This window comes from Hermetia illucens, chromosome 1 (assembly GCF_905115235.1).
Source record: "Hermetia illucens chromosome 1, iHerIll2.2.curated.20191125, whole genome shotgun sequence".
NCBI lineage: Eukaryota > Metazoa > Arthropoda > Insecta > Diptera > Stratiomyidae > Hermetia > Hermetia illucens.
In genome coordinates this window covers 19,879,138-19,895,336 of record NC_051849.1, presented here as the reverse complement: position 1 = coordinate 19,895,336, position 16,199 = coordinate 19,879,138, and the positions used below count along the sequence as shown (strand labels likewise).

Here is a 16,199-nt window from a genome sequence, read left to right as displayed (position 1 = left end):
ACTCCTGTATTTTTACGATTCTGGATGGAACCGTTCTACTTCGACCTCAGCACCTAGGCAAATATATTTTTGGGGCTCACATTCTTGCTAAGTGCAGGCTTCAAACTTCTTTTCTCCATTGCGAACCTTAGGCACTGAAGCATCACATGCTCTGGATCCTCCGGTATGCCATCGCATCTATTACAATTCGGTGAACCATCCAACCCAAAGTGATGCAGATATTATTTGTAACAACAACCGTGTACCATGAGGAACTAGGCAATGTGGTAGTTGGTCTTCCCATCTTGGGAATGAACCCGTGCGTCCAGCCTCCCTTCGTGGACTCGTCCCATCTGCGTTTGCCAGAGATCATTCGACTCTGGCCTTGCCGCATTTCTACCCTCTTTATGCACCCCCCATATGTCTTGCATGGAATATCACACTTATTTCTTTCGTTAGAATTTCTACTTAGGTTATGCTCGCCACTACCAGTACTCTCTCATCTGATATGTTTCTAGAAGCGCTGGAAAGCCATTAGCCAGTAAACTGAATTTATCTGCTTCCGGCTCTGAGAGTTTGCAAGCGGCTCCGCCCAAACAGGTGGCCAATAAAGCAGAGTGAGTAACATTACTCCGGCTAGAAGGAATCTCCGACATTGTTTGGGCTCGCAAATACCCGGCAACATTTTTGCAAAGGCCACGGTGGCGCCGGTTGCCCTTTAAGATGCATAATCTTGGTGTGCCCTAAAGCTTAGTTTGGCATTAATCACCACCCGCAAGTATTTGATAGCTGGCTTTGTGGCTTTGTGTGGTGTTCTTCTTCTGCAGTTCGTTATTAGGAGCGCTTCCGTTCTCTCATCCCCCGGTTGTATCCAACAGACGGATTGGGCTTTTGATGATGTATCTCCAGACAGGAGATTTTTTCGGAAAGCAACACCCACTTTCGTTTTTCCCATTGAGTAGGAAATATTTCTTCTTTTAGGCGCGTCGAAAAGGTTGAGTCTGGTCTTCACTGTCAGCTTCAAAGCTCTGTTAAGGGTGCCATCCAAGCCTGGGCCTTGCTGTCACGGATCCTCTCACATATTTCCCGAAGCGCCTTCCCAGTTGATGTACTATGCACTCCTTGAGCTGGACCACCATTTTACCTTGTGCTGTTTTGGTGGAGAGAAAACAGAGTGACAACAATCTCTTTCAGAAATTGCGGACAGATCACCTTAGACTGTCTTCATTATCACCCTGTAAGTCTCAACCCATGGATTTATATCGGAATGGTCGCATATCTGTTTGAAATATTTCTTATTACTCCTCCAAATGACCTCTTTTAAGCGACCACGCAGTTTTCCGTGTTTCCTCTCGACCGTCACTATCTGACTGGCCCCTATGCATGCAACTCTCAAACTTGTTCCATCAGTAGTTGGGTTGCGAACTGGTGAGCAATCACCTTCTGGGCATAGTAGCATCACATGCTTCCGTCATCTACGGGGTCAATTGACGTGACTTTTTCTCTGGTCGTACATTCCAGGTATATGTCTGGTTTGAACGCCGCGGATAAAGTGTTCTTCTCAAAAGATTTTGCTGTCCGCCCGGACAATCCACCCATCGCTCTGTGAAAGTTCCTCTTCGAGTTCAATTTACCCTTGATTTGTGGTGTTGACTGAGTAAAGTTGGCGTGAAACTACTCTATTAGCTAAAGCGGTGCCCACGTATACCAGATCCACTATAGACGCCAGATTCATTTCTTTAAAACTGGTCCCCGGCGTTCGCGATTATCACGTTTAGCTCTGCGAATGCTTAGAGCATATTACGTCTCATATTTGTTGTCTGGCTGCCCCATTCAACAGCCCACACGTTAAAATCCCCTGCTTTGATTTTCGGTCCATGCTCTCTTGCATCAAGAGCCAGAACGCTTTGCATCTGCTCATTTCGGCAAGTGTAATGCTGGGTAGGTGTTAATTTATATCAACTTCATTTGCGATTTGTATTAAGGGCTCCCCTGTATTTCGGGCACCACCTGCTGCCTGCAATGTGTCGATGGTCCACATCCTCCTTCCCTTTGAACAGTAAACAATGATGGTCACCTCCAGTCCATGTTGATATGGCCTTCCGTTCCGCACCTCCATTCCTGCGCAATATGACTAAAGCGAAGGCATCACAGCATCCCTTCAGTGCTCCTGCTCCCTAAGTCAACACATAGCCCAGTCAATTTTTACTGTCCCTGATGGCACCAGTTTGAGTTCTGCCTTCGCTGGAAGGCTTCCCTCATCATTTTCACAGCTGACTATTGTGGTTCGATCTACTCCTCTTCCTTTCTGCTAGCTCTTGGCATTCTGTCCTAAGAATGTTCAAGAAATTGCCCGCGGTTATATCCTTGAATTTCTTGAGCTCTAACAAAAGGTCTCCTATCTGGGGCCACCTAATGCGGCTAACATTATCCTTCACTCTCTTGAGAATGCCAACGTATGATCTCACTTCGTTTGGAGATGAGGATAACCTTTGGTCTTATCGTCCTGCGATAGTTCCCTTTTCGAAGTGCCGCCTTGACAGATCCTTTTTCCGGAAAGGCGGTGACGTGAGTTTCACTGGCAGCTTCAGTCGTCCTCCCCACGTGCTCCACATTTCCTTTTTTAGGGGTTTTCTGGCCTACAGCCGTTCGCGCAACCTCTTCTCCGATTGCCCTTCTCGTTTTTCAAACGGGCAGCACTTATGCTCCCTGGCTCACGACAGTTTCACGTTTTCACTCGACACGTTCACTCCTCTTTCATTTTGAGCCTTGCCGTAAGCCAACCAGATGCCCCCTATCATGGCCATATATTGTGATGAAAGCTCCCCCACTCCTTGATGATTTTACATACACATTGTGATAAAGGCAGCTCCCGATTGGTGGTTGCATCTTATATTGCTCGGGTGGTTTGGTCTCCTTTTCGGATCTCCAGACGGGAAGCAGTGCTTTCGATTACCGGGGCTTGTGCCAATGTGGGCTGGGATCTGCGACGAATCGAGCTTCTTCTGAACGGATCTGCCGATGGAGCTAGTTCTACTATCTCCCGCGCTCTTGTACCATTTGATGTCACAGTAGCCAAATGTCCCGCTCTTAAGGCACTGCGATCGTTGGATGTCGATGATCGGGAGCCCACTTGGTCACTCCCAAAAGCTGCCGGTACTGGATTTTTCCTTTGGTTTTATTTCTGGGTACTTTTCCGCTAGGAGCGAGGGAGGTTTGACAGCTACGCACAAACCCTGTCATCCTCTATGATTTTGAGTGCTAACCGACTACAAAAGACAATGAACAGTACCTCGCGGTTATGAAGACAAAGATGCGGCGTTGGACGAGTGTCGTAACACGCCATGATGATATTCGTGAGCGATATGGAATTGCAACGACCTTGCGTCTTGCGTCTTCGGCGATTAAATTTATGATATTTTCATTGGAACTATGAATCCATTCCTTTTTGAAATTTCGTACATTCTTGTCTTCGTTGGTAGTCGTAACCCACAACCCAAATATTCATCCATTTCTATGTGATTAAATGCGAATAATATCACAATTCCCGCAATCCTCTAGTGTTCCATTAATGAAATCCAAACAATAAAATTTCATGTAATGCTGATTGCTGCCCAGTGACTTTATAACAATTTCCACAAACGCCGGGAAATTTATTAAAGATTCTTTATGTGAGAAAAATTGCGTCCAATAAAATAGAAACAGGACGGACATGCCGCCTGGCCAACCAACGCCACCACATTGCCAACAACAGGACCTCTTTTATGATATACTTTCTATATATATTTAAAGCTATTATCCTGTAACATTGACTGAACTGTGTAACACGTCCGTAGTGGTAGCAATGAAGTCTTCAACTGTCTGCCCATAAAATAAGATTTTTATTTGGCCATTTCATTTGCCACTAAATAGGAGACATGCAGAAGGGAAGCTGTGAAACATTGAGTAGACTCCGCAGAATAAGCTGGTTCGATGGGGGGATGCCACTTGGGCTGGGGTTGGCACAAGAGTCAGACGGGCACGAAGGCATAACAATAAAAAGGAAAACCTGACGACAAAGTCATAAAATTCATATTTATTGCTCCATTAGATCCGGCCGTTAATGTACTAATTATGATTTTAACAATTTTTTATTAATTCCAGATTCTTCTACTTGTATCACTTTTCATTCTACGCCTACCATTATCGTTTCAACGGGCAGTACAGTAGTTTGGCGTTAATTTCATCGTGGCTTTTGATACAGGTAATTAATTTATATTACTCTTAATTTAGGGTCGAAGCAATTTGGTTCTTCAAAAGGGATCAAGTTTATTTGAAAATTAGCTGACTTGAAGTGAAAGGAGAGGAAAGATAATTAAAAGTACGAAAGTTTTCAGTCCTATTTGAGGAGGTGTTCCTTGTTTGCATAAAACTACGAAGAAATCAGAAGCTGGCTGTGAGGTGCTTTTAATTTTCTTTACTCCCAGCATTGTCAGTCTAAGTTCGGTGGTTTCAACAAAATATGTTAGTAATTAATCCTGAAATTACAAAGGAATTTCGCTGTGAAAAAACTGCCAGAACATATTCGACCATACATCTATTGTCGTCTTAGCTACTCTCTCGAAGTTGCCGTCCAGTGGCTTAGGATAACCAGCTGGAAGCCCAGCCTAAGGGTGGTATTACCTAAACACTTTGCCGAAGGTCTTATTTACCTTTGAGTAACATCATTTGAGTACGTACTCCATTGTATACGTCATAGAAGGGATATTTCTGAAGCGACTTAAATTTTTCCAACCCTTGCGTTCCAGCCATTTCGAACATATATGAAAGTAAGGAACTTCATCATCATCAACGGCGCAAGGTCTAGGCCTGCCTTAATGAGGACCTCCAGATATCCCGGTTTTGCGCCAAGGTCCACCAATTCGATATCCATAAAAGCTGTCTGGCGTCGTGACCTATGCCATCGCTCCATCTTAGGCAGGGTCTGCCTCGTCTTCTTTTTCTTTCATAGATATTGCCCTTGTAGACTCTGCTAGACTCCGTTAAAAGAGTGGAAAAGGCGCTGGCGAAATGCAAGGCTCTTGGAAGAAGTCAAAAGGTTAGGACTAAAGACAAGAAAACGAGCAGTGGGAAACGGCAGAAAAGTTATTGCCAGACTCAAGGAGGTTGCAGGGATACAAAGCGATAAAGTATTAGTATCCTTCGACGTAAAAGCGCTGTTCCCAAGCGTACCGATGAAGAAAGTCATACACTTGTTGAAGAAATGGATCACGACACACGAAAACTCATCCGAATGGAGGAAGAAGGCTAAATTGTATAGGAAACTGGCCTTCACGTGCATTAGTGAATCGTATTTCACATTCAGGAATAAATTGTATAAAACAACCTCCGGGGGAGCTATGGCTAACCCCCTCTCACTGCTGCTATGCGAGGTATTTATGGAGAACCTGGAGAATGAACTCGAGAAAGCAGGGACACTCCCGAGATTCTGGATCAGATACGTGGATGACGTATAATCAATTATCGAAAGGGGAGAAGCAGGAACAATCCTCGAGAAACTCACCCGGGTACACAGGAACATCGATTTCACCATGGAGATCGAAAAAGAAGGAGAAATACCGTTCCTAGACTTAAAACTAATCCGGGAAAGGAGGAATTTTGAATTCGATATCTACAGGAAACTGATCCAGACACAACGAACCATCACATACACCTCAAACCACGATTTCCACCATAAAATGGCGGTGTACAACTTTATGATTAACAGGATGGTCACAAGACCGGCCCAATGAGGAGAGAAGAAATGAATTACATCCTGGAAACAGTCAAGAAAAATGGAAGCAACAGGTACCTCATCAGAAATCGGATCAAAAAGAAAATACGCCAGGTCTTAAGCCAGCAACTTTCAACATTTTTACAGGAAGTGAGTGTAGATCCTAGGCAATAGGTAATACTAACCTACTCGGGTCGGACGCAGAACATCAAAAGGCGGCTACATAAACGTGGACTCCGAGTCACCTCGACCAGTAGACGATATCTACCTAGGACCCGGTTATAATCGGTCAAGGAGAAAAAAGAGTGTACGGAAAAAAGCGGCCTTTACAAGATCTTCCGTCCAGACTGCGACAAAATTTACGTAGGGCAAACAAAACGGTTAGTCTATACCAGGGTGAACACTTAAAGGAATGTGCTAAAAATAAGAATAACCCACACATAAGGCCCGCAGTTGCCAGACCTATAATAGAGCAGGGATACCCTTTTCTCTTCAGCTTCCGCAATGCGAATTGTAGGGTATGCTGAGCCTGGCGGCATGGTCCCCTATTGGCTGAGGCCCCGTGCATGCCGCCGTAAACTTGTATTCATTTATACGCGTCGGGCGCAAGAACTCTCGGGTCCGGGTTTTGTTACTAGCTGGCCAAATCCTCCCTGACTTAGCACAGATGGTGAGAATTCACCATCTGAGGTCTGCGGCTACTAAGTAGTGCGAGCGCCCCGCCTGGATAATCCGTTAGCCTCCTCATTCCCCTCTATATTCCTATGACCAGAAACCCAGAGGTAGATGATTTTGAGCGTGACGCCCAAACTGTTCAACGTATTTTTGCACTGCCCGACACGCCTGGAGGTCATCGTCACTGAGTATAAGGCCTGAATGGCCACTTGTCAGAATAGCCACGTTACGAACAGGCTTTCAGTATCGTTAGTACTTCCGCTTCGTATACCTGGGAGACCATACAACACGAATACCCTATGTGTATTCGAGAAAATCCCCGCATCGACTTCGCAGACCATCTTTGATCCGTCGGTGAAGAACACTGCCTTGCAACACGCCGCCGACCGGTTACTCATGAAGTTCAGCTTGCGTGCAGCGTACTCCGTGGGGAATATCTAGATTTCTCGAGATACTTCATCAAGGATGTTTCTTTGGCTGTAGGGCTTCGCTGTCCACTCACATAATTTGACGGCACTGCACGCCACAACGTATTTAATGTGGAGATCTAAGGGTTGGAGGTGCTGGAGTACTTTGTGAACATTTGCCGGGCAGGACCACATAGCACCTGCATACGCGATACTTTGAATACTATTAAGCTCCGTTTTATTGTACTTTTTGCTGAAAGTCTGTCACCATACAATAGTGCCGCACGTTCAGATAGGAGACACCATAACTATGTACATCCAGAAAAACATCCTCGGCCGGAGACCACATTTATTTGCAAAGGTTCTCTGGTAGGCATAGAAGGCTATACAGGCTTTCTTGGCCCGCAGTTCTATGTTCAATTTCCAATTTAGCTTTAGATCTAAAATTCCAACCAGAACAATCTTTGTTCATTTCTCATTGACGTTGGTATTAACATTGCTGAATGCCGGGCAGGATCATCCTCATCCATACGATTCGGATGGATTAAGTGACCCGCCCACCATAACCTATTGAGCCGGATTTTATCCACAACCTGACGATCATGGTATCGCCCATAGATTTCGTCGTTATATAGGCTACGGAATCGTCCATCCTCATGTAGGGGGCCAAAAATTCTTCGGAGGATTCTTGTTTCAAACGCGGCCAAGAGTTCGCAATTGTTCTTGCTAAGAACCCAAGTCTCCGAGGAATACATGAGGACTGGCAACATCAGTGTCTTGTACAGTAAGAGCTTTGACCCTATGGTGGGACGTTTCGAGCGGAACAGTTTTTGTAAGCTGAAATAGGCTCTGTTGGCTGACAACAACCGTGCGCGGATTTCATCATCGTAGCTGTTATCGGTTGTGATTTTCGACCCTAAATAGCAGAAATTATCAACAGTCTGAAAGTTGTAGTCTCCTATCCTTATTGTTCCCATTTGAACAGTGCGATTGGTTGGTTTTTGGTCTTGACGTTGCCACCATACACTTTGTTTTGCCTTCATTGATGTGCAGCCCCAGATCTCGCGCCAATCGCCGCCTGCTCGATCTGAATGAAGGCAGTTTGTACGTCTCGAATCGTCGTTCCCATGATGTCGATATCGTCAGCATAGGCCAATAGTTGGGTGGACTCAAAGAGGTTCGTATCTCTTGCATTTACCTCAGCATCAGGAATCAGTTTCTCGAGGACCAGGTTAAATAGGACGCATGATAGGGCATCCGCTTGTCGTAGACCGTTGTTGATGTCGAATGGTCTTGAGAGTGATTCTGCTGCTTTTATCTCACACATTGGTCAGGGTCAGCGTAATTAGTCTTATCAGTTTCGTCGAGATACCGAATTCTCTCAGAGCCGTGTACAGTTTTACCCTGGCTATGCTATCATAGGCGGCTTTAAAGTCGATGAATAGATGGTGCAACTGTTGTCCATATTCCAACAGTTTTTCCGTCGCTCGCCGCACAGAGAAAATCTGATCTGTTGCTGATTTACCTGGAGTGAAGCCTCTTTGGTATGGGCCAATGATGTTCTGGGCGTATAGGGCTATCCGGCCTAGCAAGATAGCGGAGAATATCTTATATGTAGATGGTGCTCAGCAACGTGATACCTCTATAATTGCTGAATATTTTTTGGGTTACATAATTCGAGTACCTGCTTCATTGTATACGTCATAGAAGGAATGTTTCTGAAGCGGCTTAAATCTGGCTTCTGTCAAAGCAGATCTCTTTTTTCAACCCTTTCATTCCAGGCATTTCGAATATACCATATGAAAATAAGGAGTTTACCAGTGTTATTACTCTCATTAGTGGTGAACTATCCTCTCACCTCAATTGTACCCAGAACCCAGTACGCAGAATTATCGGGTTTGAGTTTAGAGAAATCCATACTAAAAACTGTTCCTCAGTAAGTCGCCTGGTAACAGCTTGTTGTGCTGTGAGGAAACAACTTGTGATCACAGTCGAAATATGGGCAAAATTTCGATAGAGACTCACTAACTAAAATTGGCCTAATCATCCAAGTAGGTAGGAAGCGCCCAAAGCGGAAATAGCGCGATTTTAGTGCCTTTCGACTCTATACAGATCAGGCTTATGACCGAAGAAAATGGGGCAATTGATCCACCCGTGCCCACCCCACTACCGAACGAGACAAATGCTAAAGAAAAAGAGAGCGAACGTATTCTGATTTGCAGTGTATAGTTTCAAGAAGAGGCCACTCTCTACACCGCAGAAATATCAATCTCTGCTATTCGCTGCTGCCTCTTTGAAGCACGTCATTTTTAACTTCATATTCTTTTTTGCCCATTTATTTTCAGATCTAATAACGTGAAATATTTTAGATACGCTGAGTCGAACAAAGCAGAATGTCCTAACTTCGTGAACGCTTCTTGCATCGAAAAACTTCTGTTATCTTACCAACTAATAAAATGTTCATAAAAGGATCCTTCTATAGTGACTTACTGCAACACTTCGATGGTGCCATTTTGAGCTGCATGGTAGCCTTGGTATCAGCTAATTTAACCGCCGTGCGTTCGGTTCGCAAACCCCTGGCTACTCCATGTCTATGTTGTATACCCTCTTCTTCGGTCCTATCCAGTGTTCGAAAAGAAGCTTGGATTAACTAACGAACGGTAAGCTCTGAGATCCTCGGTCCGCTGAAGTAGATATATTTTCGGACCAAAATTGTCAGGGCCTATTTTTCGCTTTAGATTAAATTCTCCGTATCGATGGATACGCCTTAAATGACACTTATGCTGTCATCTGTTTCCTTTATCCAGGACGGAAATTTCCCTCACATTTGAAACATATTTTTTGGAAACCTACCTCAGCAATTACCCTTCTTCATTCTTATATTTGTTCTTATGACTTTTACCAGATACCGCCTTTTCATCTTAGACCGGGATATCTCATTTCTTTTCCATCTTCTCTCGTCCTACGTCATTCAGCGTAAAGTGTTCTCTGTCTATTTTCTCTTAGTCCTGTAAGCTGGGGAATGCACTAAAAATATTCTCTCCTTGTAAAGACGACTAAATGGGACAGACAATTGTGAACTTACAGCCTGCGAACTTCGAAACTCTACTCCTACTAAAACGCCGACGGTGCCTAGGGGCTAACGTCACGGCTACCAGCGCACACTCTTCAACAACGATGTTGATGACAGCTTATTGGTTTTGTCCAGTTTGAGCGAAAATTCCGGCCCGATAAGCTGGACATTTTTGGCTTAAACTTATTGAGATGGTGAGACTTTGGAGAGTATTCCTCTCCTTAGTTCAGCTCTGTGCTCTTTGTATTCTGAATTGCCAGGCATATATTTCCTGGAGATTTAGGTAGGAGAGACAGATTACCGGCTAAAATGCCCACCTGGTGCGACTAGAGTACTAGCCCGAACCGTTTGATACATTACCTCAGGCTAGGCCTATTCATGGGAGGAACGCAATCCAGTGGCCCAGGGAGCCTTAGCTACCGTCCCGTCTCTCCTATCCATCTCTGTCTTTTTTGTCTTAAAAATGCCTTATGTCTAACATACAACTCTGCTCCACCTGTCCTCACTCTGCAGCCCTCAATTATAGTATTCGGTGACACTTAACACCCTTCCAACGAAAAATGATCGCGATGACACTCTCATCTTCTGCAGAAGAAAATATATTCCAGGTATCATCCACCACATAATAATAATAATAATGGTTTGCGCAACAATCCATATTGACTTAATTCAAGTCCGTTACGGTACACTACAGTGCACTGTAGGAGGCCATGAGGTCATCTTTGCGCTTGCCTGGGATTATTACCCTGATTTGATTCAGATACTCATTAACAGTTGAGTCGACTGGTATCCGACATCCAGTCACGATAACAAATCTCTCTTGCCTCCAGTAAGATTCGAACCGCGACCTTTCGCTATGATAGCCCCACGCTCTAACAACTTGAGCCATTCGGACATCATCCACTACATCCTTGTAGTAAATGCAGTCGGGCGAGCGTGATTTCTCGCTTCTGTGCATTTAAGACTGGAAATACCCGTGTACACTGAGCACTTGGGTTAGTTCTGATTGAACTACAGCCGCGCATCTATAATAAGATACACTATTCATCTACTCCTCGATTCACATTCTCACGATTGTTACCATGTACGGAGAAAGGGAGTTCTCTCGTCTCAAGGGATGGCTCACTTATTTCGATCACCTTTTCTGAGGTATATAGACCTACGCTCTGCAGCATAAAGAAGGGATCGTAATTACTCCTACATTGCTACTGGCTTTGAGACGGTACGATAGTCGAACACAGCACAAAGCTTTTGATTGCACTTGCACTAGGCACGTAGGATGTATCTCTTACCGAGGCACCATACCATACTTCGGAATCATAAAGGAGGACGGATTGAAACGCACTCATCTTCAAACGACACCTAAACTAGCCGACAAACCTAAAGCATTCTTGTTGCAGTCTTGGCTGCAGTGTTCCGAATTTGCTAGGAGAAGCTCATCTCCACGTCTACCATGATGCCAAGGTATTTCATCACCAGCTTCGATAAGACAATGATTTCACCAACCTTAATCGGTAGAATTGTGGGAACCCTCTTCCCAGTCAGGATGACTACTTTCTTTTCAGAGCTAGCGAGAATCCATGCTCAATCATCCACCGCCTGATTCGCGCCCATTCCCTACGCTGAGCTTGTTCGACCATGTATGCTGTGACCAGCGCCGCAAAATCATCCTCGCATCCGTCCAAATGCGATTCATCAAGCATCTCAACTCGTTGCAGACTATTGTATGGGGCATTCCAAAGGTCAGGACCAAGAGTAGTTTCCTGAGTTGCCCAAATTTGACCCTCATTTTGCGTCGTTCTTCTTGGGTCTTGTAGAACAGGGGGTGATCCTTTAAATAGCCACTCAATATCTGCAAAAGGTAGCCTTGAATATAGAAACATTTTTCGAGCGCCTTGATCCTGCCACACTACTCAGCAGAATTGAACGCGCTTATTATGAATATCGTAACAAGGAGACAGTTCAACAGTGACGACTATGTGCCTCAGCCAGTCGCATCGCTTGGACCACTTCCTCAATCACATCAATTGTGGAGCGCCCCGTTCTAAAACCATATTGTTTCAATATAAACTCTCCCAAAACACTTCTTGTGTCAGTTAATCCTGATTTGATGAGAATCTCGAGCATTTTCTCCGCTGTGCCTCGAGGTAGTCTTTGTCCCTGCTTCTCAGCACAAGCCTCATAATCTTCCACCATGAGAGAAGAACACCAGCTGTTAAACATGCGTAGAATGCTCTGAGTAGTAACTCCAGCTTATACTTAAATGCAAGGCTTAGCGCTTTGTTGTGAATACCATTCGGTCCTAGCATTTTTTTATTCTTTGAGGACAAGATCGCTTCTTCGAGTTCCTTTGCAGTAAAGAATAGGTATTTCTCTGTACTCCCCGTCTCATCGACAACGTGAGCTCCGATGGGGTGGACAGGAAAAAACACATGCTTGAAACGTCTCACATAGGGTCAAAGGTCTTACTGTGGAAGACAATTATCTTCTCAGTCCTCATGTATTCCTCCCGAAAAGCCTATAAGGGCAATATCTATGGTAGAGAAAGAATACGAGGCAGACCCTGGCTAAGATGGAACGATGGCGTAGGCCACCAGACAGCTTTTAGGGATATTAAATTGGTGGACCTCTGCTCAAACCCGGGATGTCTAGAGTTTCTTATTAAGCAGGCCTTGACCGGATACCGGTTGTTGCGCCGTTGGTGATAACTATAGTAGTTCTTTCATCTTCCATGTTTTCATGGAAGAGTTTCATCGATGGGTATTATTATTCTGTTAAAGTGTTCAGTCTCTCAAGGCATTATGATACCAGTTTAGAGTTCACCTGGTTGGGCCGAAATGCTTTCATCACTGCTGTGAGTTAGTATGACAATGTTCTGCCCCCTGTAGTTCCCTTGAAGCTTAAAGCAGGTACATATATCTATGACGTATATTTCTGCCTGGAATATGCTAGTGTGCTTACCTATTCGTTCCAAGTACATTTTCCTTGGACCAGTAACCCCGGCACCCGCTCCGTCTGCTGTAAGGGATCCGTCAATGTACCAAATAATCAGTCGTTGATTTAAGGCTTATGTCACAGCCACGTTCTCCCACTTTGCCTTGTTACTCCAACGTGTTTCAAACTTCTTATCGAAGTGAAACCACGTTGTCATGTTATCTCTTCGTATCAATAATTCACGGTACCACCTAGAAGGAATATCAATCTTCCTTCGATTTAGACAGCTCCCCGCCTCACTAATATTCCCGCCCATTCTGAAGATTGCCCTCCTTACCTGCATCTACATGTGCAGATGGAGATGGGTTAATCCCACAAGGACCTCCAGGGATGCCGTTGGTCATGTTCTCATTGCCCACTGATACACACGCAAGTCAGTCTTTGGAGTTTGTCTAACTCCCTGGCTTGTGTGCTGAGTTCTGTTCTTTCTGACCAGATTACCGCCCCATACGGAATCATTGGCCTTACCATTGCACTGTATATGCAAAGTAGTATCTTCGCGCTGTAACTCCATTTTTTCTTGCTATAAACCTGCAAGTCATCAGCGCCCTCGTAGCTTCCAGAGTAATTTTTCGTCTAGCGTAATTCCCAAATATTTGACCTCTGTCTCTCGTTTCACCTTCATGTCATCTAACCTTATGGCTCTCAGTTGATCAAGCTTACGTCTCCTAGTGAATGGTACTATGGTGCTTTTGGCTGGATTGATCTGCAGTCCCACCTTCCTGCACCAGATACTAGTAACCTTTGGTCCAGTTTGGATTCACATAGGGTATCCTCATATATTCCCCTACAGATTGAAACAATGTCGTCGGCGTAACCCTGGACCTGTATTCCAGTAATTGTTAGCACGTCCAGGAGTTCGTCCACTACCATACCCCACATAAGCGACGATAGTACCCCGCCCTTTGAACAACCTTGAGTAGTATTCATGACAATAGAATTTGTACCTGTCAGTACTTCTATATGCCTACTCTCTAGCATTGTGCCCATCTAGAAAGCAAAGCCTTGCGGCTCAAGGCATCCTGTATCTCTGTGTGCGATGTGTTATCAAATGCTCCTTCGATATCCAAAAACTCACACAGTGCTATTTCTTTTATTTCTATGAGAGAGAGAGCAATTTCGGTTGATCGTCCTGCCCGATAAGCGTGTTGACACTGGTGTACGTTAGTTCTAATATAATTGTCTATGATCTTCTCCATCGTTTTAAGTACGAACGATGTTGGGGAAATTGGTCTGAAAGATTTAGAATGAAAAGGATCCTTTTTATCCGTTTTCGGAATAAAGCCCACTTTTTCCCATCTCCATACCCTTAGTATATATCTCAGGGCTATGCTGCCCCTTACCACCCTCAGAAGAGATTCTAAGATAATTTCTAGGCCTCTCTGAATTAATGCTGGGAAGATGTCATCTACTCCGCGCGATTGAGGGGTAACTTTGAAACTTTTTGGTATCCTGTTAGTGTCACTGACTAGGTCTTGTCAGAAGCGTGCTTTTTATCTGCTGACTTCTTGGCGGAGTTCCTTTTTCGATCTTTTGTATTCAGCGGATCTGAGAGTTACCTCATCTTGGCCTCTTACACGTTGTAAAATCCGTCGAGGCAGTTTCTTGGTATATTTTCATATTCAGCCGTCTAGGTGTCTTCCCTTTACGGACTCTCCTTTTCGGCGCCGAAGCATTGAAGTCTGTTGTGATAAGGCTTATTGTTGAATTCACTATCGAATCAGTGGTAGCTGTTCTGTCCAGGTCCGTGTCTTGCAGCTCGATTGCCCCAATTAGAGGAACTTCGGCAAATTTGTCAAAGCCGATAGTAGATGAGTAGAGCCGTAAGGAAATGTGCTGGTAATCGCTAGCCATGAAAAAGAATTAGTGTGACGTGTAACTCTAGTTGAGCTATGTTCCGTTCGAGGCCTTTAGCTCTCTTCTCCTACTAGAACTCTCCATTCTGTGCTTCGGACCTCATCCTACAAAATGCGATGCCTATTTGCGGAAGAGAACATAGATTCGTTCGGTGTGAGGTAAACACTGAACAAAGTCACTTCTACAGAGTAGTGTCAGATAAATCGCTGAAGAGCAACATCATGTCATACGCAGTTGCATTACTTCCAGGTGGTATCGGATGCAAATTCGGGGTCGATTGTTGCAGGTAGGTGCCTCACGGAGATTTGTGACATAGCCGAAAAGGATGTTTTCTATGAGCAATTTCAGCAGCCGAAGGGAGGCTTCCTGTAGGAGACATTCTGCTCATGATGAGTGATCTGAACGCCAAGGTCAAGGTGTCGTCTTGCTAACCTTAAGAAAAACGATTAAACATGTATACACTTCTGCCTTCACCGCCTGGTCACCATCGTCATCGGCAGCATTCTGTTTTAGCACTGGGCCAACCAGAAGATCAGTTGGTGTCAACTGACCAACAACGAGCAACTAATCAGATTGGCCATATCACGATTAGCAGTAGATTAAGAAGCTATCTTCTGAATATGTGTAACTAAAGAGCCTCTGGCATTGGCTTCGAAAAGGACCTTCATCTGACAGTCGCTTACCTTTCCATCTCCGCAATTCGGCTTTGGTCCAGCAGGAGGGAAACTTTCTTGCTGCCCAGGTAATATAAAATTTGGACAACCTGCCCGAATATATTGGGGAGTGCTGGGGTGCCGTCAAATAGTCGGCTACTTCCCAAACGGACGCCACAAGACCTAGCTGACTACACAAAGTTGGTGGCGATGCGATGATCGTAAGGAGGGTTCTAAGCTTTTCGGCGGTTCTGTTCTGATACGCCAACGTTAGACTACTCATCCCCAATCATCAGCAGGTGAAGAGCTGGAATAAGAACTTCACCACAGCTCTCAATCATATGTTATTCAGTGAAGTTCCACCCCTTGTGGATATGACAAACCACCGAAACATGGTAGGTACAGACTACTCCCCAAAATAAAAGTAAAATCATCTCTCGCGTATAATTGGAGTAAAGCCCCTAGTCTTGGTCGTCTCCGCGCGGAGCTTTTCAACGTTGCTTCTCCAGCTTGGCAGAGCTGCTATTTCCATTTCTACGAAAAGCCTGTTTATAGCTTGCGGCTCTGTTTATGAATCAAAAGAAACTGTTTTTCGTTGAAAGACAAAAATTTTTGAGATAGGTTTTGGAAATAGATATTCGATTCTTATGGCTTAACAACCCACGCTTAAAATATTTTTTTTTTACTTTCAAGAACGCTGTGTAAAAAAAAAATTTAAAAAAAACAAACAAAAGCATAAAAGATGGCTTAGTTATTTTCACAAATATTTACAATCTCACTTTGATGTCAAGAGCGATTTACCAAAATAT

The 16,199-nt window shown here is 44.4% G+C and overlaps 1 protein-coding gene across 2 annotated transcripts in view; it reads left to right on the top strand.

Moving 5' to 3' along the window:
• The window catches only part of LOC119653021 (membralin), a 251,628-nt gene that overhangs the window by 206,793 nt on the left and 28,636 nt on the right, over positions 1-16,199 (top strand). For both annotated transcript variants that reach the window (XM_038057468.1, XM_038057464.1), the window contains one exon: positions 4,123-4,222. In XM_038057468.1, coding sequence (XP_037913396.1) covers positions 4,123-4,222 — 100 coding nt within the window. The remainder of the gene's footprint in view (positions 1-4,122; positions 4,223-16,199) is intronic.